This window comes from Siphateles boraxobius, unplaced genomic scaffold (genome assembly GCF_051911475.1).
Source record: "Siphateles boraxobius isolate OS27281-9 unplaced genomic scaffold, OSU_SipBor_1 6, whole genome shotgun sequence".
Taxonomy (NCBI): Eukaryota; Metazoa; Chordata; class Actinopteri; order Cypriniformes; family Leuciscidae; genus Siphateles; species Siphateles boraxobius.
In genome coordinates, this window is record NW_027509186.1 from 26025596 (window position 1) to 26051928 (window position 26333).

The window sequence follows — 26333 nt, forward strand, 5'->3', positions numbered from 1 at the left end:
TCTTTAGTATTACATGTTAAAAGACTTTTATTCATAAAACTTTGCCTCGGAAGTACAGAAACTGACAATTTGATGGTCAGACAAATCCATTTTCCTTAAAACAGGTTCTCAACATTTGCATTTCAAAGCTAATTTTGCATATTATTAACACAAAACAGTAAACAAACCTATTTAATAAATTATCCAGAAAGGACTCTGACTATTATAAATAGTATAGTATTATGTATGATTAGTAGTATTTAATTTATTGACCTGTCAATCTCTAATTAAAATGTAATTAAAAAGATTTATGGTCAATACTTATTTTTATTCGCATACAAGTATTCGCATACTTTTACTTTGAAATGGTCATGAACGAAAGAGGAAGTGAAACTATCCTTTTAAATACCAGTAGTGATGTGTAACATTTGTAAAATATATATATATATATATATATTTAATTGTGTAATGAAAATATGTTTTATTACTTTTTAAAATTTTAATTTTAAAGTGAACTAATCCTTTAACCACAGGAATGGTTATGTTAGTTTTTCCTACCAAAAATCGTATATGTATATGTACAAATAAATAATAAAAAAACATTGCATTCCCAACAAACTGTTTATTCTTGGCCATAGAGTACACTGTAATGAGGAATTCGCAATGTAGAACTATTGATTTTGCATATTAATAATTGACTTAAAAATAATTTGATTTCAGACCCATTTCATGAATGTATCTCTATTGAATGAATGAAAAATGTATTTCTACTAATCCAGAATTTCTTGAAAGAAAGAAAATAAAGGTGAAACAAATATACTCTGCTATTGTTCATATTTTTTGTCTTTAACAGATAGTGAACCTTCATGACATTTCCAAACATTTGACTGAAAGAAACTGTAAATATAAAAAAGAAAATGTCACTGCAATTCAGCTTTCAAAACAAAATTCTTTTAAAGCAACTTGTTTTTCACACAGGTATACATTTGTGGTCATTGTAATTTCTACGGTATGCGTATTTCTTCCCGCATTTCTGGCACGTGTAAGGTTTCACACCAGTGTGGATTTGCATGTGTGCCTTCACATGGCTTAGTTGTACAAACTTTTTCCCACAGACCTCACAGCTGAACGGCCTCTCACCTGTGTGGACACGCTTGTGTCGGATTAAGTTTCCAGATAAGCGAAAGCACATTCCGCAAGTTTCGCACTTGTGTGGCTTTTCACCGGAATGAATGCGCATATGCAGTCTAAGACCGTAAGAAAGTCCAAATTTGCTCCCACAAACAGAACATTTGTAGGGTTTAGCTTTGGTATGAACAATCTCGTGCGTTTTCAAACCAATTCTCTGTGTAAAAGTCTTATCACACACACCACACTTGAAAGGCATCACCCCTGAATGAAGTTTCTCATGTTCCTTCAGCGTATACAAGCTGCTGTAGCTCTTACCGCAGACTTTACACATGTACGGATCCTTTTCTGAGTGGAGTCTCTCGTGCATTCTGAGGAAAGCGGTAGAACTGTAGCATTTTCCGCATACATCACACGGGAAAGAGTTCTTCCAATGTCTAGATTTGCCCTCTAGATTTGGTCCAGTATTCTCACTATGTGTGAGTAAGTGTTTCTGTAAAGCATAGTTAAAAACAAAGCTCTTCCCACATATTTCACACATGAATGACTTCAGAGCTCCGTGTATCGCCATGTGCCTTTTCAGAGATTTGCTCTGATAAAACTGCTTGGAACAGATTTCACACACATAACGTTTTACACCACTGTGCACAAGGAGATGCCTCCTGAGGTTTGTAATGTGGCCAAACTTCTGCCCGCATACATGACATATATGGGGTTTCTCCCCTGTATGCACAACCTGGTGCAAATTCATTTGCTTTTCTGTTTTGAATGTCTTGTCGCAGAGGCTGCATTTCCACAGTTTCTCATTTAAATGAACAGTCAGATGGTTGGTGAGGTTTCCCGAGTGTGTAAAGTGCTTCCCGCATGTCTCACAGCTGTATGGTTTTTCACCTGTATGGATCCTCTGGTGTGCCAGTAAACTCCCCTTTACGGTGAAGCCGTGTCCACATATGGAACAAAGAAACGGCTTCACTTCCAGGTGGACACGTTCGTGCATCTTAACATTGGCAAAGGTTTTCCCACATGTTTTACAGAGTCCTTTCTTATCAGCGGAATTGTGATGCAGTAGGTGTTTCTCTAATCCTTTTAAGAATTTAAACTTCTTCCCGCACTGCTCACAGCTGTGAGGTCCTTTTAAATGTTCACATTTGTGCTGATTTAGTGAGTTTCTCAAGATAAATTTCTTTCCGCACTCATTACAGTCAAATGGTATTGTCTTCTTGGTTTTCTTGGACTTTGTACTGATTTGCTCTGCCTGCCGGTTTATTTCAGGTTGCTGGTCTTCAACAGAGGCAATGGTACTGTATTCAACTGCAAAACATTAACAGGGTTTCAATTACTACAAGTTACAACTACAAGTATGTATATGTATGTGTGTATATCAACATTGATAATAAAAAGAAATGTTTCTTAAGCAGCAAATCAGCATATTATAATGATTTCTGGAGGATCATGTGACATTGAAGCCTGGAGAATGATGCTGAAAATTCAGCTTTGCATCACAAGACTAAATTACATTTTAAAATATATACAAATAGAAAATAGTAACTATACACTGTAATAATAGTTCACAGAATTGCAGTTTTTATTGTTTTTTAATCTAAATAAAAGCCTTAATAAACTAATCTAAATAAATTAAATGTATTATATTTGACACCTAATTTAATTAATAGCTAGGTAGTGAACAGTTGTCTCATTTCGATTCTCATTAACTAAAAGTAACAGAGAAATAAGAAAAAAAAGTAGTAAAAAAGGGGGAAAAAACTATGGATTGGGGAAAAGTGAGGCTATTTCAATATATATATATAATGTCTAAAGAAAATCTAATAAATAAAATTGAGGTACTTGTGTCAAGCGGTCCAGAATTTGAAATACAGATTTTAAAATACAGAAATTGTATTTTATAATGTTGACGTGGTCCGCTGCCTGAAGAAGTTTGAAAACAACAGATCTAGAATCTAGTATTTTATTATTTAGTAATGCCAAACATATTGAAGTGTAAAAAAATAAACAAATACATTAATAAATAATTTAATTAATTAAACACTCAATTTCTACATTTCTTAGCTTGTTATTTCACCTAAATATTTCAGCTGTGCAGCACGTACATTCTATAAAAAATGCTTGCACTGGCTTCTCTTTTCCACCAATGGACGACTCGGGAGAAAATTCAGAAACGTTTCCCTCCTCTGCACACTGAAAGAAAAAGAAAATAAATACAAATGCTGTCGCAAGCCTTTTGGCAAACAAATCAGAGTTACATCATTTCAACATTGAACTGACCTGCTGGCCTTGAACAGAATCTTGTGGTTGTACATTTTCTTCAGGTAACACAGTGAGTATACTCGGTCTCTCTGTCGACACTGAAGGAGCTGCAGCTGCAGAATCTGAGAGGAGGGTGAGAAATTACTAGTAAAAACTGTAGTGGATTAAATATTCTTAACCAATTAAATTAAAATGCAGGATGTCTTACCAGGCACAATTTTGACAGTTTTTCTGTCTGGTTTCTTCAGATGCTCCTTCACCATCTCTTTCACATTTACTACATCATATTGGTAACTTTTAGAGCCCTTCAGCTGAGTTGGCTTAAGAGCAAAGCAATAACTGAAGACTTTGCATATTTTTTGAACAGCCACGTTGGTAAAGGTCTCCATCACAGCTGTGAGCTTTGCCTGCAACAGATATTAACTACTGGTTGTTTTTCTGGACTTCTTCGCCTGCCTTAATGTTCAGTTTTGGAAGATGGAACTGAACATTTCTTTGAAAGAATGAAATGCAGTTACTTATTATAGTGTGAAACTTAGAAAAAGACTTCAATAATCATATAAAATGTGTCTTAACTTTGAAATAAAATACTACAAAGAGGAAAAACTTCAGGAACCAGAACGCAGAATATCTGCAGAACAAAAACTAGACGTACCAGTCTGCGTTGTTTCTCATTCATTTCCAATATTGGATCTCTGTCACAACCAATTTCATTGTGGGATGGGCGAAATTCACAGTCAAAAACTTTCTGAATTTCGTCTCGAGCTGTTTCTGACAACAGTGTCATTATAGACAAAGTTTGTTTGCGAAATAATTCATTCGCCACCATTGTGCTCATACAAAAATTGCTATATAATTGCAAATTTTGATATATAAAGTGATTGAATGATGTGACAACACAAACGATTCCGATTTTAATGTGTTCACCTTAACTTCCGTTTCAAGAAGGACTATCAAAATAAAAGTTTTTAAAAGCATTTATTTTGAACTGCGCGATTGTCGCTGTCAGGTCCATGCGACATAACTTTTATTTTGAAATTCAAAATGACACACTTTACAGAAGCCATATTCAACCTGTAACAGTTGAGAATGACATTTGTCCTACTTAAATATTCTCGCTCTTACAATCATGAATGAGAAATTACTGCAGTTTCGACGAGATCAGCACTGATTCACTTGGATCATCTTAGAAAATGTCGGAAAAGACAAATCTCCAGGTAACGTATGTTTTCATTCATTCACTAACGTTACTAACTAATTCATTAACTCTACTTCAACCGTATTTATTAATTAGTATTAGTAATTAATTAGTACACATTAGTACGCGATTATGACATAATGGCTAAGGTTATTTTGGTTTAGGGCTAGTGAGTATAGGAAATTACACCTGAACCACATATTAACCTAAAAAAGCTTTAGTGTAATATGTCAAAAATGACATCTCGGTCCTTTTCTCCTCCCTTGTGTTTAACTGACACAATGAATAGGCATTATTGTCTTATCTACTGAAGCCAGGACCCTGGGGCGTAGTGCCTCTTGTTTCGGTGTATCTTGCTTCATTGCATTCTCATACTCGTACTTAAAGTATCTGAAGAATCCAGCTCATCTCAATACAACTATGGCAGATGGACCTTATAAATTCATTAGGGTCAGAACATGAATAAATGAATGTTACTCTGTGCTGTTTGTACTGGTACTAACTTTTGTGTGAAATATTCTTTTACAGGACGGTGATGGCAGAGTCCGCAGGGTGATACGTGTTGGCACCCGAAAAAGCCAGGTAATTTAATATATGTATGCTCATTGATTATTATCAATGTTGAAAACAGCTGTGTCACTTAATATATTTGTGTAAACAGTGATACATTTGTGTCAAGATTCTTTATTGAATTGAAAGTTCAAAAGAACAGCATTTATTTGAAATATAATTTTTGTAACATTATAAATGTCTTTACTGGTGGTTTTGATAAATTTAATGTGTCCTTGCAGAATAAAGTGTTAATTATTATTATTATTTTTTTAATCTTACTGATCCCAAACTTTTGAATGGTAGGGTACATACAAAATAGATAATCTAAAAAATTGTTATATCTAATATCATGTGAATAATGGTGAATATCTAACCATTTAATACATTTAAATATGTATTTAAATGTCTATGTTTCACAATTTGTATGACTGCTTGTCACTGGAATCATCCATCTATTTTAAAGTACCAATGTAAAAGTTATGCTTTTACTTTCCATATTATAACTATATAGATTTTGCCTCATCAATAGTACAAAAAATTTAGGTTTTTAAATTTGTTTGGGTGTGTCAGTGGTGGTGATGGGTTTGATAAGCTTTCTGTCTTTGTCATGGTGGATATAAGATTGCTTAGTTTTAGTAAAGAAACTGGTCACAGTCCTCAAACAGAGGGCATATGGAATATTATTTTACCTTTTTAACCTTTTTGTTACTTGTATTTCTTTCAGCTGGCTCGGATTCAGACAGACAGTATTGTAGAGAAACTCAAGGGGTTACACCCTGATGTTAATTTTGAAATAGGTAGGAGATTATTGTGTAATATGCAAAACAGTTATTGTTTATTTGTAATTGAGTTTATCAAGTATGACAAAAGTTAATATTCACTCTGCTTAAACAGATTTCCACTTCATACACTCTTTTTATTTTATTTCAGTGGCTATGTCAACAACTGGAGATAAAATACTTGACACAGCTTTATCCAAAGTGAGTCCTAATCTAAATACCAAATTTAAAAAAATAAATATTAGAGTTCCATTGCTGCCATAATTAATTAGTATTATAAAAGTTAATGTATATAAAGTTTTTGAAGAAATTAATTATTGTTCAAATTCTGTGTCAAAGATTGGTGAAAAGAGTCTCTTCACAAAGGAATTGGAGAATGCTTTGGAAAAAAATGAGTGAGTCCATCCATCTTTGCTTCTTTATATCACTCATGTATACTTTGCAGTACATACAGATTTGGTCTTTTGGTGCATTTGATGTTCAGAGGTTTGTATTGCTACATTGTTGCATATGTTTCAGTATGAATAATGCTGTTGTAATATTTGTGTCTCTATAGGGTAGACCTGGTTGTGCACTCTTTGAAAGACTTGCCTACTGTTCTTCCTGTGGGCTTCACTATAGGAGCCGTGCTGAAGTAAGGAAATCACAATAGTGTCTCTATTTTCTGAAGTGCTTATATGTTCCTCCACATGTGAAGAGTCTTTTATCTTAAAAGTAGCTGACATGTCATGTTACACAGTACACAAACATCAGCCTAAATGTTCATAAATAATTATTAAAGAGTATGGAAATACTGATGTACAGTGTATTGCTTATTGCAAATCCTTTTAATTATGAATCCAACATTGTGATTTGACATTTCCCTCTCTTTAAAGACGAGAAAACCCCCATGATGCTGTTGTCTTGCACCCCAAAAATAAAGGCAAACGTCTCGATGCTCTCGTCAACAAGAGGTAAAAGCGGTGGCCTGTACACAGAATTATATTTTTTAAATGTACATTTTAATAATAATACTTATTAATAAGAAATTAATACTTATATTCGGCAAGGACGCATTCAATTTATCAAAAGTGACAGTAAAGACATAATGTTTTAAAAGATTTCTACTTCAAATAAATTATGTTCTTTTGAACTTTTAATTAAAAAAGAAAATATATACATCATGGTTTCCACACAAATATTAAGCAGCACTGTTTTCAACATTGATATTAATTAAAAACCTAATCTTGAGCAGCAAATCAGCATATTGAATGATTTCTGAAGTATCATGTGACACTGAAGACTGGAGTAATGATGCTGAAAATTCAAAGGAATAAATTCTCTAAATCTCTATTAAGATAGAAAACAGTTTTTTATAAAAGTAATAATATTTCACAATATTACTGTTTTTACTGTATATTATATCAAATAAATGCTAGATAAGAGACTTTTCAAAATAATAACAATGCATTTTACAGACCCCAAAATGTTTAATGGTAGTGTATATACTTATATATTTACAGGATACATGTTTTCTTGAAAAATACATACATTTACATTTTATATTTGAAGTGTTATAGGTACCAGTTCTCTTCGCCGGGCTGCACAGCTGAAGAAACGGTTTCCCCACCTGGAGTTTAAAGACATTGTATCTTTCAGGGCAATGCAGCAATCATTTGTTTTTCTCTCACTTTTTCTGTAGATGCAAAAAAAACAAGTAAATTATGAATTCAGTGTGTTAACAAGCACTTGATGTTTTGTGTGAGGTTATGCCTTAACAGTCATGTTTCAGAGAGGTAATCTCAACACCCGTCTGAAGAAGCTGGATGAAAATGATGACTTTTCTGCCATTGTCTTAGCAGCAGCTGGTCTTCGGAGAATGGGCTGGGAGAACCGCATTAGCCAGGTGCCTATATCCTCCTTTAACCTACAACGCACTGCAAAGTCTTCCCTCAGGTCAACTCAAGATTAATGCATTGATTATAGCCTATAATGCATATTGATATATTTTGTGTCATCCTGTTTTAGATCCTTGGGCCTGAGGACTGCATGTATGCCGTTGGGCAGGTGGGTAGCATTCAGTGTTCCTATTGAGCAAATCTCCTGCACAACGATGAGTGTATTTCTATGGCACTGACCCTTACAGACTGCTCTTATTGTCCTGTTAAAGGGCGCTCTGGCAGTTGAAGTGAGAGCTCGAGACCGGGACATCTTGGAAATGGTGTCAGTATTAAATGACTCGGACACTGTGTTGAGCTGCATCGCGGAGAGAGCGTTCCTCAAACACCTGGTAGGCATCCTGCTGCACTGTAAAACCCCTCACACCCGTTTCAATTATTTAATAATTAATAAATAAATACACTGTAATTCAAAAGTTTGGGGTCGTTAAGATCATTTTATGTTTTTGAAAGAAGTCTCCTATACTCATCAAGGTTGCATTTATTTTATCAAAAATACAGTAAAAACAGTAATATTGTGAACTATTACAATTTAAAATAACTGCTTTCTTTCTTACAGTTTTTTTCAGAATTCTTTGATTACTAGAAAGGAATAGAATAGAAATAGGAATATAAATCTTTTGTAACACTATGGATACATCTCCCTAGTTCAGTAGTCAGGACACTGTTCAGGGAGTCGGCCATTTTAAGGGCTGTCTCAATCGCAAAATGTTTGCTCCCTAAAAAGTCCCACAATGCACTGTGAAAACCAGGGAGCATCGAGGCTCTCTATGTTCCCTTAACGAAAATTCTGAAGCACGAAACATACAGGCAGATATTGAATATAATCTAGCTAAAATGTATAATTAATTTACTGCTGAAATGTTGCAGGTATATGTAACAATCAAAGTAGTGTATTGTACTTTAAATAACATAAAAATAAATGTCAGTTTATTATAAAAAATATCAGTTCTGCTGCTGTTCTTAAAGGGATAGTTCACCCAAAAAAGAAAATTCTGTCATCATTTACTCACTCTCAAGTTATTCCAAACCTGTATGAATTTCTTTTTTCTGCTGAACACAAAAGAGAGTTAAGGTTAGCCAAACAGTTGATGGGCCCCATTGACATCCATAGTATAGAAAAAAGAAATACCATGGAAATCAACTGTTTCGTTACCGACATTCTTTAAATATCTTCTTTTGTGTTCAGCAGAAGAAAGAAATTCACACAGGTTTGGAACAACTTGAGGGTGAGTAAATGATTAGTAAATGACAAAACTTTAATTTTTGGATGAAATACCAGTAGTGACGTGTGACATTTGTAAAAAAAAAAAAAAAAAAATACTTTTTTACCTAGAAAAATATATTTGAAAACTATGTGTAATGAAAATGTTAAATTACTTTGGTAACACTTTACAATAAGGTTCATTAGTTAACATTAGTTAAGTACCTAACATGAACTAAAAATGAACAATACTTCATATAAAAATATTAATTCCAACATTTACTAATAGAATATTAAAACCAAAGGTTGTATTTATTAACATTATTAAATACACTGTGAACTAACATGAACAAACAATGAACAGCTGTATTTTTATTAACTAACATTAACAAAGATTAATAAACACTGTAACAAATGTATTGCTCATTGTTAGTTCATGTTAGTTTTGTCTTAAATCTATGTATAAGTAGTGATACATTAACTAATGAAGCTTAATGTAAAGTGTTACCATTACTTTTTACTTGATGGTTACACCATATAACATTTTTGAAGTCATTAAATAGAAACCTTTTCTGGAAAATTGTATAAAAGTTTTTCAAAACCATATAAAACCACTACAAATACAAAGAACACATTTCTATGAACTTTGTGGATGTGCCTTAAACTTTTTTTTTTTTAGGAAGGGGGGTGCAGTGTTCCAGTTGCTGTTTACACTGAAGTTAAGAATTCACAGGTAGTGAGGAGCTACATGCTGATTTTACTTTATACTCAACTAAATGTCTCTCAGCTGAATGACAGATCTGTGTTCGTTTTACAGGTCTACATGACCGGAGCAGTATTCAGTCTTGATGGCTCAGACAGTCTGAAGGAGACCATGCAGACAAGCATCGGCTCAGACAATCAGGTTGTTAATCCACTCAAATATAAATATCATTTCCGATATTCTGAATGTTCTGAATTTTACTCTGATCCGTTTGCGTGTAACCTCATTATTCCCAGACTGAGGAGCAGGAGAAGGTTGATGAGAAGGTCCAGCGTGTGGGTATCACTGCTTTGAAGGTGTCAGGAGCAGCCCAGGATGCCGCAGTGAAGTTAGGAGTGGACCTTGGGAATCTGCTGCTCAGCAAAGGGGCCAAAGAGATACTGACTGTAGCCAGACAGCTTAATGACGCGCGATAGGTGCAAAATAGTCTTTATCCATAGCTGAAGACCCACAACCCCATGTTCCAGAAGTATTTTTTTTAAAGGTCAACAAGTGTTTAAGCGTCATCCTATATAGATTACCTCTATATTTTGTGCGTAATTAAGATATTAGTTCATTTTTCACAGGAAAAAAGCAACTTTGAGTTGTATATACAGGATTTTTAGCGAAGATCAATTTGCATTACTAATTTAAACAGACTTGGATGATGCAGAATAATAATGCCAAAAATTACTGTTATTCACTGAAGACATACATGAAAAACATCTGCATTACAGAGAGCTAAGAGACAGAAATTATATTTGATTTCATATTAAGCCATGAATACACAATCATGCCTTTTAAGATGGTGTGCGTTTTATCTAAACACATGCTTATTTTGAAACTTGAGTTATTCTGGGATGTACATTTCCAAAAGCTGCTTGAGGTATCATCCACATTTTATCTTTAGTGGCGGTGCACATGTGAAGCTATACAACATAATAACCTATATACCACTACAGAATTATTTTGTATGATTGGAACAGCTGATTTTTGATAATATTTAGTGTGAAAATTTAATTCAAAAGGGGTTTTCATTCATTCCCAAATATTTTATGCCTTAACTGTTGTCATTGAACCCTTTAAATTGTTTGTCAGATCTATCTAACATCAGTGCCTGGAAATTCAAAGTATCGCCTTTGCACATTTTTTTGTGTATGTGGCTATGAGCTCATGGCCTGATAAAGATGTAAAGTTTGTATGCACTGCCTCATCCTTTTCATTTAGTCCTCTCAAATATGATGTTGTTGCTTTATTTATTTGGCTAAATGTATTTGCTGGACATCATCTTGTTCTTAGAATTGAATTATGATGTATGATGAAACTAAGCCAGTATTAATTTGCTGTGATATTCTAAAACACTGATTTTTATTTGGTTGGTTTAGAGCTAGTTTAACTGATACCAACTGGATTTATTTTGAGCATATGCAAGATTTTTAGAATGTTCTAAAATTGTTGAATTCCATAAAATACTTTTTTTGTTTTTTTTGTTTTTCCATTTATTCATGGTGTACTGGTAAACTGAACTCTGAATAACTATATCATTGTTTGCCATTACTTTTAAAGGGTGCATCTACATTTACATGAAACAGCATATTTCAAAAGTTTGGTGGTTTTAAGAGCGGAGTTGTTTGGTTTTACTAACTTTATTTGTTAGTCCGAAATAAATCAAGCAATATATAGATGCGATCATGTGTTTTTGATTTCTTTGCTGTTTTTTACAAACTGCATTAGACCGTAAGATACCACAAGATGTCAATACTTAAAAGGGACATTTGCTTGTTGTAACTCTTCTAAATTAAATTTATATTTTTTCAACACTGAATCTAATACTACACATATTTAACTATTCAAAATGTGCATTGGTCAATCTCAGGCAACTTTATTTAATTTTGAACAAGGTTTCTAAGCAGAAGATGGATGCATGTTTTCTCAGTCCTGTTACTGAAACTTTAGTGCCATTTTAAAAGCATGTCAATTAATTAATTTGTTTTCCCCATAAGAAAGTGTTTATTTTAAAGAAATTGTTGGTTATATGTTCAAATAATTGATATTTGTGACAAAAAAATCACTATATATTAAGGCAAGGTGTATTTTAATAAAAAACACAAAGCCACTTTTTTTTTATTTTAAAGACTGAAGCCTCAAGTTTATAATTTTTTTATAATTTAATTTCTTAAACAATTGTATAAATAATGGACCAAACAAAACTGATAAAAACGGTGGTTTATCTTTATGTAAAAAAAAAAAGTAAGAGCAATGAGTGATATGTCTGTGCATGTGTGTGTGTATGAGAGAGAATGTACATGACTGTGTGCATAGGATTTCTGTGTTAAAGTGATGTACTATGTGCTAGTAGTACTTTACAGCGAATGAAGTGGAAAGAGAAAGAAGGAGAGAGAGAAGAAGAGAGAGGGAGGGAGAAAGAGGGAAGTTAAGACAAAAAAGGGGGGAAAGAGAGGGTTGGGGGTGTGTTTCCCTCCTTCCTGTGCAGGATGCCTTAGGTGGGTGTTTCTGGGACCTGCATAGTATGAGTTCTCTCCATCTTCTACAAAATATAAGAAAGACAAAACGTTTAAGTCACTTTGTGGTGGACTGGCTTCCTGGAAATATGGTGTTCACATTGTAAAACTAATGCTAATGTCTACAATATAAGTAATTGCAACCTTGAAACTCCTAATTCAGGTATATGTCAACTAAATATTTACAGTATTAAATGAACAAAACAGAGCACACCTGTTACTTTAACTCACTCTTGTTATTTTTCATATAAGTAACAGGACTGAAAGTAACAGGATTGAGTTTTTAAGTAAAAAGTTATCAAATACATGGCTTATAGCCACATAGCATACATGCTAATACCACGAGGACACTGAGCAAATTCTGGTGACTTAGCAAAAGTTAATATTTTTAAAATAAACAAATAAAATCAAAGAAATAGCCATAGTTACAATTTCATCAAATATACAGAAATTAAAATGAGAGGACTGATGGTCTTCCCATTGCCTTCAGAAGATCCAGATGATGCAACTTCCTGTTGAAAATGTGTCTTGTGGAATAAGTTTTTCAGAGGGGGGGATATGTTAGGGTAAAAGGACTGAGTGAAAACCATAGGTGAAAACCTGGGGACACGACTAAAATGTGTATTTTATCTAAAATATTATATATATAAAATATTAAATACTTTTTTCTCATAAAAAGCCTATTTCAAATCATAGATTGGATATAAAGTCACAATACAATGCACTTTTTTTTTTTTAAGATTTCTGAAGGATTTTAATCATATTTCATAGTAAAGTTTAGAGATCGGGGATCTCAATGCAGAAAATGCTATTTTTCTAGTGTTCTATGTTTTATTGATGTTTTTATTATACATTTTAAATTTGTAGTTAGCTTAATGTGCAGGAAATTTTGCTTAATAATAAAATGTATTTTAGAGTTAACTTTCATGCATTTTTATTCATATAATGTCCTGGGGGCAGAAATGTCACCCTTCGGTGAAATGGCTCAAAAATAAAGTTTTACTCAAGACTTGACATGTCATGGCTGCAGTATAAATAAAGGAGTAATTCATTATATTTTCAGAACTGTCTCTGCTCTGAACTCTTACAAAAATAGATTTTTGAGGTATCAGTATTTATATATTTATCTACAGTAGTCAACGTTTGAAGTGGATCAAAAAGTTAATCAAATTTGTCCTAAGATAAGGTTGTTCAAAATTCATGTATCTTTGATGAAAGGTTTTGATCCACTTCAAATGTTGACTACTATTATAGATGCATACTTTTCATGATTAATGCTTCATATCTATTCCAGGTACCAGTTGACATTTAAACTGAAATGCTGCCTGTCAGATGTCAAGCTTAGACTCGTTCAGATCTTGATCTGAAGGTGAACTCGCTTTATTAGCGCGTGGCTTCTTCTGGAAACCAGCTGTGGCATGTTGCCATAGCTTCCACTTATTTTCAAAAGAAATTACATACCACACTGTCCACAGAAGTCTATAATCTCATACCTGCTTTAATAAACAAATATGCATTTTAAAAGCACGCACATATTTGTGTGACACACAGTTTTACACAATGATATAAAATATTTAAATAGATATAAATATATAGGCATCAAAGATTAAAAAATATATACATTTAAACTAAATAAGAAATATTAAACTATTACACTCCAATTATCAAAAATAAATAAAGAAATAAAATAACAGGTAAAAGGAATTTATGTAGGCCTATGTATATTTCGTTTTCGATGGAAGAGAGTTCACGTGACGTGAGCGTGCACTGCAGGTTTACATCATGGTTTACATGGTTTATAGGCCAAGTGGTGCTCACTGCAGACAGAGCCAAATGACGTCCAGCTCCCCCTCTTTGGACCAGATTGAGGGATAGGTTACCTTCGTTACGTTAAAAGTAAAAAATACGTTACCTTCTCCCCGCAACATTCATGTTTGTGTATAACTTTCATATTATCTACACTTTGTTTCTTATTATCAGAGCATTTGCCAGCAATGCAGAATTCAGCACTGAACAAAAAGTCAGTTTTGACCGGTGAGGGAATTCTATCTTAAATGTATCTGATTGGCCATTATTGCGTTCAAGAAATCATCACATATGTCTGTGATTGGCTACATTGTTCAACGCTGCAAACTTTAAAACTTATTGTTGCTTTTTTGCAACATATGGATAACAATTTATTGTTTTTTTGATGTTTTATTTATAAATGTTTCTATTTTGCGGGAGTCCCGCGAATTGTTTTATTCTCCCGCAACCCGCACACACACACACGAGTGCATTACCGCACGCGCCCGCACTCGGCCATCAATCTAGTCCCTTGCCGCACTCTGTTACGTTGGGTCCCGTGGGTCCCCCGTATTCCCGCAGGAGTGCAGGCTTCAAGAAGGGATAGGACGGTTGGACCTTATAGATCCACCCATGACGCCCAAATGACATCTAAAGAGGGGGAGCTAGACTTCACACTCCACCCATGGCTCAACAGTGAGCAGCCTCTCCATCCCAGGTTTTGCGTCACACCTCCCACTAAACTCCCTCAGGAGTCAGGACTCGGTTTTTCATTCAGTTCTGTACGGATTTATCAGTGGCATGACCTATTTCTGGTACTTATTGTAAAGGAAAAAAGTGACGTGCATTTCAAGACTTAAACGAATATATTTCCTCTCAAGTGTAGCCTACCCCAAGGTAAGTTATTTCCCTCCCCTAAATTTTAAACATTTGGTTTGTTACCAGTCATTGCAGTTCATTCTCAGCAGGAGCATAACTTCACAGTATTTTTTTTATCATCTATGACTGACTTTAGAACTATTCCATAACGTCTGAATAATAATGTCTTCAAATGTTATTTACGGAATAATTTTTTTTATCACATATTTAAATCGTAATAGGTACTGTACTATGCTGTGACTTGGTATTTTAAGAGGGTTTGATAACCTCAATAAGGTTTACTTTTCATCATATATATATATATATATATATATATATATATATATATATATATATATATATATATATATATGCATAATACTACTAATTCTTGTGGATTAGTGTAGCCTACATGCACAGCATAAAGAACACAAAGCCAAATCTCTTAACTCTCTATGTTGGCCTGGTCATTTTGTGTGTGTGTGTGTGTGTGTGTGTGTGTGTGTGTGTCTAATAAAACAACCTTATTACCATTAAAACGGCAGGAACATATCAATACAATGCTGTTTTCTAACACTTTAGGGTTCAGATGGTCCATTTCATGTTTCTTTTTTAACAAATCCCTTCTTATTTTCAAATTTTATTTCCAGTTTGTATTTCCAGTTTGTAGCTATCTATAGTATTTGCAGAGACCCCTTTTTTTAAATTTCAGAGACCCCCAACTTCATTTTCTCAAATATCTCTTCATAAAATTGAAAGGGTTGATAATAAGAAATATTTACAAAATTACTGAATACACACTAAATTATTTTTTATTGTTTGAAATGTTCTGGATGTTCTTATCTAACACTTGTAAATTAACATGCACAGTATTTCACCAAATAGTGGGCAAAAATCACAGTGGCAATAATTTGTTCTACCCTGATATACATCTATGAAAAATTCTGATTATGTTTCAATGGATACAATACATTCCAACAAGATTTCCATTGTACAGGCTGTCTCCGCACGGCACAATCTACTAAGTCTCATGTGAACGCTCGAGCGATCCCCTCCCACCTAGTGCTCTCTGTGGGACTGAGCCAATGATAACTGTCTCTGACCTGGCTATTCACCTTCTCTGATTTCGCTCTTCCTTTTGGCTGTCAAACTCCAGGGACTTACATCTAGCTGGTCAGTTCAGTGTGTCAACACAATGCAGTCTCTTGGAGGAAACCAAATCCTAGCCTTTGAGAAGAGCTCCAAATTCTAAACCAGATCAGTTTGACAGAGTTGGGGCCTCTCCTGGTTCCTGAATGAGCAGACAGTGTAAAAAGGTTTGCGTTTCAGGGGCAGAATATAGGAAGATGCTCCCCTTGGAGATTTCTCATTTTGAATGCATGGTTATGTACTGTATGATGACTCATGTACTTTGCTGACTAGAAGTCACAGTGAAATGAAATGTAAAAATGTAACCATATTGGTTTTTTTAGACATGTAGTCACAGCACTGAAGCATTTTTGCTCCCTTTTAGACTTTTAGAATGTCTGAGAAGACGTCTGATCCAGGGACAGTTAGTATTACAATGGAAGACAGCCTTTGTAATGGGGGAACACAGCCCCAGGAAGCTCCATTGCTAACCCATCTGAAGAAAGTGGAGAACCACGTCACAGAGGCACAGCGCTTCTCTCACCTGCCCAAACGCACTACTGTGGACCTGGAGTTCAGTGACCTCTCCTACACCATCAGAGAAGGACCGTGGTGGAAGAAAAAAGGTCAGAAGCGCATACACATTTTGATTACTGTAACCATAAATATAAAGAAAATGCAAGTTCACATCTGTACAGTTGAGGCTCCAGCTCAAACAAACCTTTCTGGATTGCAGAAGAATATGATGCGGTTGAAGAAAGTTCAACTCTCTTACTTCAGCAAAAAATGAAACAAAAGTGCTGGTTATCTAAAGTAATTTTTCTCTATTAGCGTGGTTGAATTGGATCAACGAAAGGTCAGCAGCAAAGACTGATGAGATTAAATACATAAAGTATGTTTGTATTATTTAACATATTTAATTATATTTGTGTAATATTTGCATTTCACTGTTATTCATTTTTGAGGAATACTGAATCTGTTTTTGTGCAAGTGAGGTGAGTAAATATATGGTCACCTTTAGTCTAGAACTACAATAACCATCATTTTTGCACAGCGCACACAATGCCTTTGCACCTTACTCAGTACATGTGGACAGGAGAAATGTCAGTCAATAAATAGGAAAACAAAGGCCCTGTTTACACCTGGCATTAAGATGCGTTTTGGTCGATTGGATCACAAGTGGACGACACTAAATACAGGTGTAAACGGGGTCTAAAAGGTTTTGCGCCTGTCCACTTCCAGAGGTAATCGAAAACGCATTCAAACAGATTGCTTTCGTAGTGTAAATGTAAGTAAACGGGTCGAATGTGTGCAAAACAGCCACAATAGACCGCCTTCCTCCGTCTACTAACAATGCGTAAACATGGGAAGCACGCTAGCCAGACGAGATTTAAACTTTGTCGGCTAAAGACCCAAGTTTGGTTTGAAGATGTAAAACATACCAAGCAGAATGTTTGCACACCTCTCATGATTTCTTACACGCATTGACCATATTTGGCGCGGTCTTGCGGCTGTCAGAGTAGAGATAGCTGCCCTCACAGAAAGTAAACAAAAGAGACGATTAAAACAGCAGGTGTAAATGGGTCTGTGTCTCCCTCATCTACTTGTGATCCGATCCGTGCCAGCATCTTGGCTTATGATATCATCCTAATGCTTGTACCTTGATCATTCTCCTGACTATTCTTATGCATGCTGAATGTAGCATTCATAATATGTCTGCACTATGATAAAAAAATACAGAATGAAATGTATTTGTAAAGGTAATACATGTGAATGTAAGTGTTATCAAAATCATATTAGAACAATTAACAAGACTGATCTGGGCCTTGCTTTTCTATTTAGATCCTTCGATTTGCATGGTACAACTTCATGAATGCTGGTATCTCGTTCTGATCACTTCTGTTTGTATCTAATGGAGCTGTCTCACCGCACTGTAGTCTGGCCCAAAGATAGGAGTTGGTTCTTTACTTTTATGATTTATTGGTGAAAAGATACCAGTGTGAAAGATACTATTTTGCAGCCTTCATGGGCCTACAAGACTTTATTTTTGCAGTGCCATCACCACAAGTAGTTTAAATTAGATGACATCACATCTGACATCACTAGGGAGAATAACATTTTCAGTCTGAAGTTGCTTTTATGATATCATTCTAATGCTTGTTCCTTGGTAATTCTCCTGACTATTCTTATGCATGCTGAATGTAGCATTCATAATATGTCTGCACTATGATAAAGAAATGCAGAATGAAATGTATTTGTAAAGGTAATACATGCGAATGTAAGTGTTAAATGTAATTTGCATTCCCTTTGCTTCTATTGTGGCCTAAAGCAAGAGCTCCACCAATGATGATAATATGGCAGCATCAAACGACGTCAAAACGTTCAGTGAACAGACATGTATGGGAATAAAGTCAAAGGGTAAATAAGAGGGCTTTCCTTGATTTGACTGTGAGAACAGAGTTTTTGGGCTATTAGGCTGCTAATTAGGGTGCCTTGCTTTGAAATACAGTAAGTCTGGGTTTGACGATCCTGGGAGTGTATCCTCTCTCTCTCTCTCTCTCTCTCTCTCTCTCTCTCTCTCTCTCTCTCTCTCTCTCTCTCTCTCTCTCTCTCTCTCTCTCTCTCTCTCTCTCTCTCTCTCTCTCTCTCTTTTTTTATGTGACCTTTCGGTCTGTGAGTGGGTGAAAGCCATCTTGGTGGACTCATAAAAAAGGCCAATGAGTAGACTTGGCCCGAGTGGTTTAATTAGCCACTGAACTTAAAGGTTTTGGAGTCTGATTCTCTCATCACCTTTATCGCTCACTTTCTCACATTCCTTAGCTTTGTAGAAAATATGTAGTACAGTCATGAGGTTCATGGATTAAACCATACTTCTTATTTGAAGGGATTAACTGCAAGTTGACCGTTTGTTATAAAGGAGAACCAACCATATGACGCCAAGCATATGTTTTCCCCCCCTGCAGGTTATAAGGCCTTGCTCAAGTGTCTATCGGGCAAGTTCTGCAGTCGGGAACTCATTGGCATTATGGGTCCCTCTGGGGCTGGAAAGTCTACCTTGATGAACATCCTGGCAGGGTACAGGTGAGGTTACATTGAGTGCAAAAGTAATGTGAAAAAAAATTACACAAACTATTTGTTCGATTTGATCATATTATTGGAATTTTTTTTTTTTTTTTTGGAATGCATTTAAAATAAATAAAATAAATATTTTTTTCAATTAAATTAAATCTTGAAAGCTTACATACCCATTCCTGGTTGTCTTGTGCGTTGAAGGGAAACAGGGATGACTGGACAGATACTGGTAAATGGAAAGCTCTGAGACCTCCGAACTTTTCGTAAAATGTCCTGTTACATTATGCAGGAAGACAAATTGCTGCCCCACTTGAGCGTTCAAGAAGCAATGATGGTGAGTCTGCAGGGGGAATGATGTGGTAAAGGATGCCCCCTACTGCTGGTTTGATCACTTCAGAATGATTTTCATGTGCAGAAACATTTTTGGTTCTAAAGGGAAACACATAGAAGACCCCAACTGACTGATTTCTCCATTGTTTTTAAGGTATCAGCCAACCTGAAGCTTAATGAAAACACAGAGGTGAAAAAAGAGCTGGTAGGTAAAGCTCATCTCCTCATTCAAACTTGCCCCAGTATTTTCCCCGGTGAAAGTTCACCTACTTTCCATGTGTTTTTGTTGGCATGTAGATAAAAGAAATTCTGACAGCCCTGGGACTACATGAGTGTGTCCACACTCGTACTGTCTCTCTCTCTGGGGGCCAGAGTAAGAGGTTAGCTATTGCCCTCGAGCTAGTAAACAACCCCCCAGTCATGTTCTTTGATGAGCCCACCAGGTAATGATGTTATAGTCTTTAGACACAAATAAAACACTATTATTGATATGCTTGTGCTTGTGACATGGATTTTTATAAATACCCTTATGAAAAGAAAATATAATATTTACCTATAAATTAAAGATCAATATATTAAATGGTTTAACAGTATATTTGAAAACATACAGAATACATTGTGTTAATATATTACAATATATTGAATAATACATAAGGAATTGCTGTGTTTCATATATTGAAAAATATGTGACAATATATTTACTAATATATCATAATGTATGTAATTTTATATTCAGTAATACACTTGATAATATATAGATGTAATCAGATCTGGTACTGCATGTGCAATATATTGCTGATATATTTACTCATGCAGCATAAACGCATATATAGAGAAATATATAATGTAATGTATTTCTTATTTACATTATAAATGTTTCATATTTTCTAGCTTGTTAACAAAAGCATAATCACACCCACATGTACTAAAGTATTTAGCATATATACATTATCACTGTGCTGAGGAAGGAACATCCATAATTGTAAAATACAGTAACTCTTAAGGATATTGAGCCAATCATCAACCTCCCCACAGGCTCTACTCTTCAGCACAATGGTACCCCGAAAACTCAGACATACCAGAAAACCTTTTAAATTCCAAAATAATCCAGCTTAAAACACTAACAGATCTTCCCCTATATTAATATTGCGCAAAACACCTTAAATAACACTTGCATTGCATTTTAACATTTGCTCTCTTTTAACAGTCAGAAGCAAAGCATGCTGGGAACTAGAAATCTGTTGTAGCTCATTATGGGAATGTGTATATATGTGTAAACACACATACATGTATATGGGAACATGTATGTGCAATATATGTACACAATAAAGGATAAATCGTTGCGAATATTACATGTAATGCTATTTTTGTCTTCATTTATAAATATTTTATATGTATTAATATATAGCCATACATGGTCATGCATATATTGCAGTATATTGAAAAATATAAGCACAAGTTTCCCATATGTATAATGTAATATAATTCTGCATTATATTTTGCAGGATATTCCCATATATTTATGTTCCGTAAGGGTAACCATACTTTATGTTTGTTAAATGTTGCTTTTTGATTTCAGTGGTCTGGATAGTGCGTCCTGTTTCCAGGTAGTGTCTTTAATGAAGTCTCTGGCACAAGGAGGGCGAACCATCATTTGCACTATTCATCAGCCCAGTGCCAAACTCTTCGAGATGTTTGATAAGGTACAAAGCCATGTGCAAATCTTTTTGGGAATCTGAAATGTCTTCAGATCACTTCAGTCATCATTTGATTTATTCTGTGTCTCTTTCACAGCTGTATATTTTAAGCCAAGGCCAGTGCATATATAAGGGAAGTGTCCCATACCTCATCCCTTATTTGAGGGGACTGGGTCTTCACTGTCCAACATACCACAATCCTGCAGATTTCAGTGAGTTGACCATGTGTTTTATAAATACTCATATTTACATACTCACATATACAAGCATATATACATATTTGTGTGTGTGTATATATATATATATATATATATATATATATATATATATATATATATTCAGTAAGGATGCATTTAATTGATCAAAAGTGACAGCAAAACATATTTTTTTCTAATTTCTATTTCAAATAAATTCTGTTCCTGTAAACTTTCTAAAACCATTTATAGTATCATGGCTTGATACAAAATAGTAAGCAGTACATTATTAAGCATTATTAAGTGTTCAACATTAATAATAATACATATTTCCTTAGCACCAAATAAATAAATAAATAAATATACACATACATAATGCATCATGCCTCTGTTTTGTGCTTCTGGCTGTCTGTTTTGTGTGTAGTCATTGAGGTAGCATCAGGAGAGTATGGTGACTTGAACCCAGTGTTGTTTGAGGCTGTTCAGGGAGGCATGTGTGCTTTGGAGGAAAGGTGCAACTGTATCGACAAAACCACCGTAACCCCATGCACTGCAAAATGTGTCAAAGTGAGTGATGCTAGTTTCATAATCACCCATTGCTTTCGGTGGATAGCATCTGCTATGCATACTTGCAGATATTGTGGTCAGGATTTATGCTAAACTGATCCACTGAGTTCAAAAGCTTTTTTCAAATAAAAAAAATACTGTATTTGTTTTAATATGACATATCTGTCTTCTTAATGTTTCCTACACTTGCTTTTACAGGATTCAGGACACATTGAGAGCCATACCTTTGCTACAAGCTCTCTGACTCAGTTCTGCATTCTATTTAAAAGAACATTTATTACAATATGCAGAGACCAGGTACAATGTTTTTTCATTTAGTTGATATCTGGTATGTCAGTCCTAAACTTTCCTAAGTGTGTGTCCAATATGACGCAATACTGCCTTTCAAAGTAACTATACCAAAACTGAAAGTGAATTTTTTTTTATTTTTGATTGAACTTTGGTAGATCTAATATAAATGTTCACTTTAGCATAGTTGAGCCAACCCCATCTTACAAACTAAAAAAACTCAAACAAATAAAGTCAACTTTAGCATGGATGCACTCACTTATGCTAAGCACTCTATACTGTATATATACACACACATTTTAATTTTTTGCCACCCGGTGTCTTCATTGTATTGCAGTATTTTTCTCACTTAGTATAAATAGGTCTTAAACATATATATATTACCTTTATATTGTAGGAAGGTGATCATCATATTTGGAGTCATTGGAATAAAAAAAGACCCAATTTCGATCTTAACTTAGTTTTGAAATTTGTAGCTATTGCATTTTACCGTTGCAGAATTGTTTAATAATGGCGTTTGGTTCCTGTTCTAGGTTTTGACACATCTGCGGCTAATGTCACACATCTCGATTGGAGTGTTGATAGGCCTGCTGTACCTCAATATTGGCAATGATGCCAGCAAAGTCTTCAACAACACCGGTTTCCTCTTCTTCTCAATGCTCTTTATCATGTTTGGAGCGCTGATGCCTACAGTTCTTACCTGTAAGTTAGAAAAGAGAAATGTAAGAACGTAGCAGCCATGTCACAGTTTCACTATAAACACATGTACCACAATTTTGGGTCTAAACTCATGTCTTACATTCAGCAGGGGAAGTGAAAGTGGTTTTGATCTGATAGATTCTCTGCCCTGTTTTCAGTTCCTCTAGAGATGGCTGTGTTTCTGAGAGAACATCTTAACTACTGGTACAGTCTGAAGGCTTACTATCTGGCTAAGACAATGGCTGACATTCCATTCCAGGTGGGTGCATGCCTGTCTGTCTAAGCCTTTCTGACTCCATTTTATGCCTGATATGAGCTGAGCATATTTTGACAGTGCTGCTGAAAGTTTAATATAATGGAACTAAGACTAAGGAATCATGGACACTTATAACACCAACATTTGATATTGTCATGGGTTTGTCCACTCTTTCTTAGGTCATTTGTCCCATCATGTACTGCAGTATTGTGTACTGGATGACTGAACAGCCTCCAGAGGCAACCCGCTACTTGCTGTTTTTGGCTTTGTCAATCTGTACGGCTTTAGTAGCTCAGTCTCTTGGGCTTCTGGTCGGTGCTGCCTCCACATCCCTTCAGGTACATGTTGCAGCTACTATCACTGTTAACTAAATGTTTTTATTTCTCAGGGCTCCAGACTGTGACAAAAATAATTACGACAGTACTTTAAAATCAAGTCTGGATAGCCGTGAAAACTTTGCTTCTATATTAAGAAAATAAAAGTTTAAGAGATGACTGCAACTCTAGTTTACAAAGACATTTTTATCGGTCATAACTTCTGGAGAAAAATAACACAGATACTGGACAAAGATTAAACCTTTTTGGTGCGCAGGTGATGATCACCTGTGTTCGTAGACGCTATCAAATGAAGTATACTTTGCATGTAAGGCTGTATGTAGATGTAAAAAAAAAACACAGCGAAGAGATGATTATTATGAACTTTTTTTATTATTTTAGTCAAAACTATTCAGGAAATAGAATTCGCTAAAAGATATATAAGATATATATAAAAGATATATAAAAAAAAAGATATCAATTGGTCATTGTTAACCTTGTTTGAGTTGACTCTAAAACAGTGTCTACACTAGACGCAAACGGCGCAATGTGACAAAAACCAATAGAGCCCATTATAATCAGTGATGCTGTCTATACTGGATGGGGCTTAACGTGACATGACAAATTCCTGACGGTAAACTGATGCCCTTTCTATTTCTGACATACTTAAAGTGTGCACGCTACTTTAAACATGAAGGCAAATGGATTTGCAGTAGTTGCTTTGTCATGTCCAGTTTAAACCGCCTCAAGCTGTTGCTTTGGGACGCGACCTCTGTCATGTCAGTGTAGACATGGTGTAAGAAAAACTGTTTGAAAAAAAGACTGTAAGTTTGGGTGTTCATCCAATACAAGCTAAACACATAATATGTCACTGCCATATGACCATTACTATGTTACAATCATCTGACTGATAACAGATTGCTTCCTAAATTGTAACATTGAACCATGCATTTTCTGTAAACCTGCTTTGAAACAATATTTATTGTGAGGTAAGCATACAAATAAACTCATATTAAATTAAATGTTTCATTTTTTAGGATCCAATGGCTAGCCATTTGTTCAGTCTGGATGCCTGCTTTTGGTTATGGTATAACTTTTCAGCTTTTCTTGGCATAGACTTTTTTATGCACACTGTATTGTGCATCTTCTTCACAGGTGGCCACTTTTGTTGGTCCAGTTACAGCCATTCCAGTCCTACTTTTCTCAGGCTTCTTTGTGAACTTTGACACCATTCCAGAATACTTACAGTGGAGTTCTTATGTGTCCTATGTCCGGTATGCTATTTATATCTTAAATAGATGTGTTTGTTTTCACCATGCAAAATTACTGTTTCATGTTTGTTTGATTGTGCTTATGATAGGTATGGATTTGAGGGGGTGATTTTGTCCATTTATGGGATGAACCGAACTGAGCTTGAATGTCCAGGAAGGGTTTGCAAGTTCCAAAGACCTGAAGAAGTTCTGCAGTTGTTGGATGTAGAAGATGCCAAGCTCTACATGGACTTCATTGTACTGGGTATTTTCTTCCTTATCCTGCGACTCGCCACTTACTTGGTTCTTCGGTACAAAATAAAATCAGAGCGATAATATTCAGCTCCAGCTCAGGCTACTCTATAAACCATTTCCAAAGGTGTCATCCTCTACTCAGGAAGGTCAGATTTATTTGTTGATCATTTTGGTGTTCTAGTTTTGTTTTTAATTTGGTTTAAATAAGCCACATTTCATTCTAAAAACAGGCTAATAAATAATTTAATGTTTTTCAGTGTTACTTTGATGCAGTTCCAGGTGTTGAAAAAAATTGGTGTTATATCCAAATTCAACTTGTGATACCAAATTTAAATATGCATGCAAATGATAATTTACTGAACTTACTGTTAGTTGTGGAAATTTCTTAAACTCATTTAACTCTGAATTTTAAGCTCACACGAACACTGAGACCATTTTTTTACTCAAACACTAATTAGAAGGAGTTTTTTTTTTGCACTTTCAGAAAGCACATCATGAACTAATTTAGCCTGAGGTGAGGATGTTTACATATTATTGCACAAGTCTGAAAAGGTTTTTAATTTAAACCAGATGACTGAAGGTTCACATAGTGCCTGTGTTTCTATTAAACCATTCTATCAATCTTTTTGTATAGTATATTATTATAGGTTTTTTCCTTTTTCTTTGATTATTTAGTATTTTTGTCTTGAGATTTAATGTAATTACTTGGTGCTACAAATTGTGCATTAAAACAAAGTTGTATTTTTTTTGACCAACAAACTTTCATACTATGTATATCAGCAATGTATTGCTTAACATGTCATACTGCCAAATGTATGCAGTGTGTTTAGAAATAAAATTCTGATACCCATCAGAGGTGCAGTTTTTGACTAAAAAATTGCAAAACACTGTGCTTGAGTGTAGTATCCATACTGGTTCCTATAATAATTTAATAATAAATGCTTTAATTTTTTTGACCTCTTACAGTAAGTAAAACTAAGCCGTCTGACAGTGCATTTTAGAGAGAGAAAACAATATTTTAAACAGTGACTAACTCTGACTCATTGAACTAAAACAGAAGAATACCATATGCAACCTGTTTGTTTCATGTTTCATCAAAGAGTCTTTCTAAGAATTGTGAACTACCCAGAATTCCTTGGAGCTACAAAGAGCTTACAGTAGCATTCATCATCCTTGAGGAACCCCTATAGCTATAGGTCCATGTGTATAACTTGTTGGACTTGATATTGAAGATTGTAGGTGTGTCAGTTTGATCAGGGCAAAAACAGCTTATGACATTGCATAATATTAATGTCGAAAGTAATTAATGCTTGGGTGGGCCTATAAAATTGTGA

General features: G+C 34.8%; 3 protein-coding genes across 8 annotated transcripts; 2 read left to right on the forward strand and 1 right to left on the reverse strand.

Annotated features, from left to right (window-relative positions):
* Positions 1 to 581: 581 nt before the first annotated feature.
* LOC143716192 (uncharacterized) lies at positions 582 to 17579 on the reverse strand. 4 transcript variants are annotated; one of them, XM_077208461.1, is made up of 5 exons: positions 17540 to 17579; positions 3581 to 3779; positions 3391 to 3494; positions 3216 to 3303; positions 582 to 2418 (listed from the first exon to the last, which is right to left on the reverse strand). In XM_077208461.1, exons 2-5 carry the CDS (start codon positions 3759 to 3761, stop codon positions 950 to 952), a joined length of 1842 nt encoding a protein of 613 aa, XP_077064576.1. In that variant the 5' UTR covers positions 3762 to 3779; positions 17540 to 17579; the 3' UTR covers positions 582 to 949. The 4 variants fall into 4 exon arrangements, with proteins under 4 accessions (XP_077064576.1, XP_077064575.1, XP_077064572.1 ...); XM_077208460.1 differs by lacking the exon at positions 17540 to 17579 and adding an exon at positions 5074 to 5243; XM_077208457.1 differs by lacking the exon at positions 17540 to 17579 and adding an exon at positions 4028 to 4321.
* hmbsb (hydroxymethylbilane synthase, b) lies at positions 3655 to 11473 on the forward strand. 3 transcript variants are annotated; one of them, XM_077208469.1, is made up of 14 exons: positions 3655 to 3768; positions 5099 to 5152; positions 5847 to 5919; positions 6053 to 6102; positions 6241 to 6296; positions 6458 to 6535; positions 6777 to 6854; positions 7453 to 7528; positions 7673 to 7786; positions 7909 to 7947; positions 8051 to 8170; positions 9722 to 9775; positions 9860 to 9946; positions 10042 to 11473. In XM_077208469.1, the coding sequence occupies exons 4-14, from the start codon at positions 6058 to 6060 to the stop codon at positions 10219 to 10221; spliced, it is 927 nt and encodes a 308-aa protein (XP_077064584.1). In that variant the 5' UTR covers positions 3655 to 3768; positions 5099 to 5152; positions 5847 to 5919; positions 6053 to 6057; the 3' UTR covers positions 10222 to 11473. The 3 variants fall into 3 exon arrangements, with proteins under 3 accessions (XP_077064584.1, XP_077064583.1, XP_077064582.1); XM_077208468.1 differs by lacking the exon at positions 3655 to 3768 and adding an exon at positions 4378 to 4589; XM_077208467.1 differs by lacking the exon at positions 3655 to 3768 and adding an exon at positions 4685 to 5020.
* abcg4b (ATP-binding cassette, sub-family G (WHITE), member 4b) lies at positions 16472 to 25633 on the forward strand. The gene is given in 14 exon segments (XM_077208470.1): positions 16472 to 16703; positions 19041 to 19158; positions 19351 to 19483; positions 19634 to 19684; positions 19777 to 19922; positions 21059 to 21182; positions 21274 to 21388; positions 21795 to 21937; positions 22136 to 22234; positions 22759 to 22927; positions 23083 to 23183; positions 23360 to 23518; positions 24650 to 24768; positions 24855 to 25633. Coding segments are annotated over 14 exon segments (1935 nt in total). The 3' UTR covers positions 25081 to 25633.
* Positions 25634 to 26333: the final 700 nt, after the last annotated feature.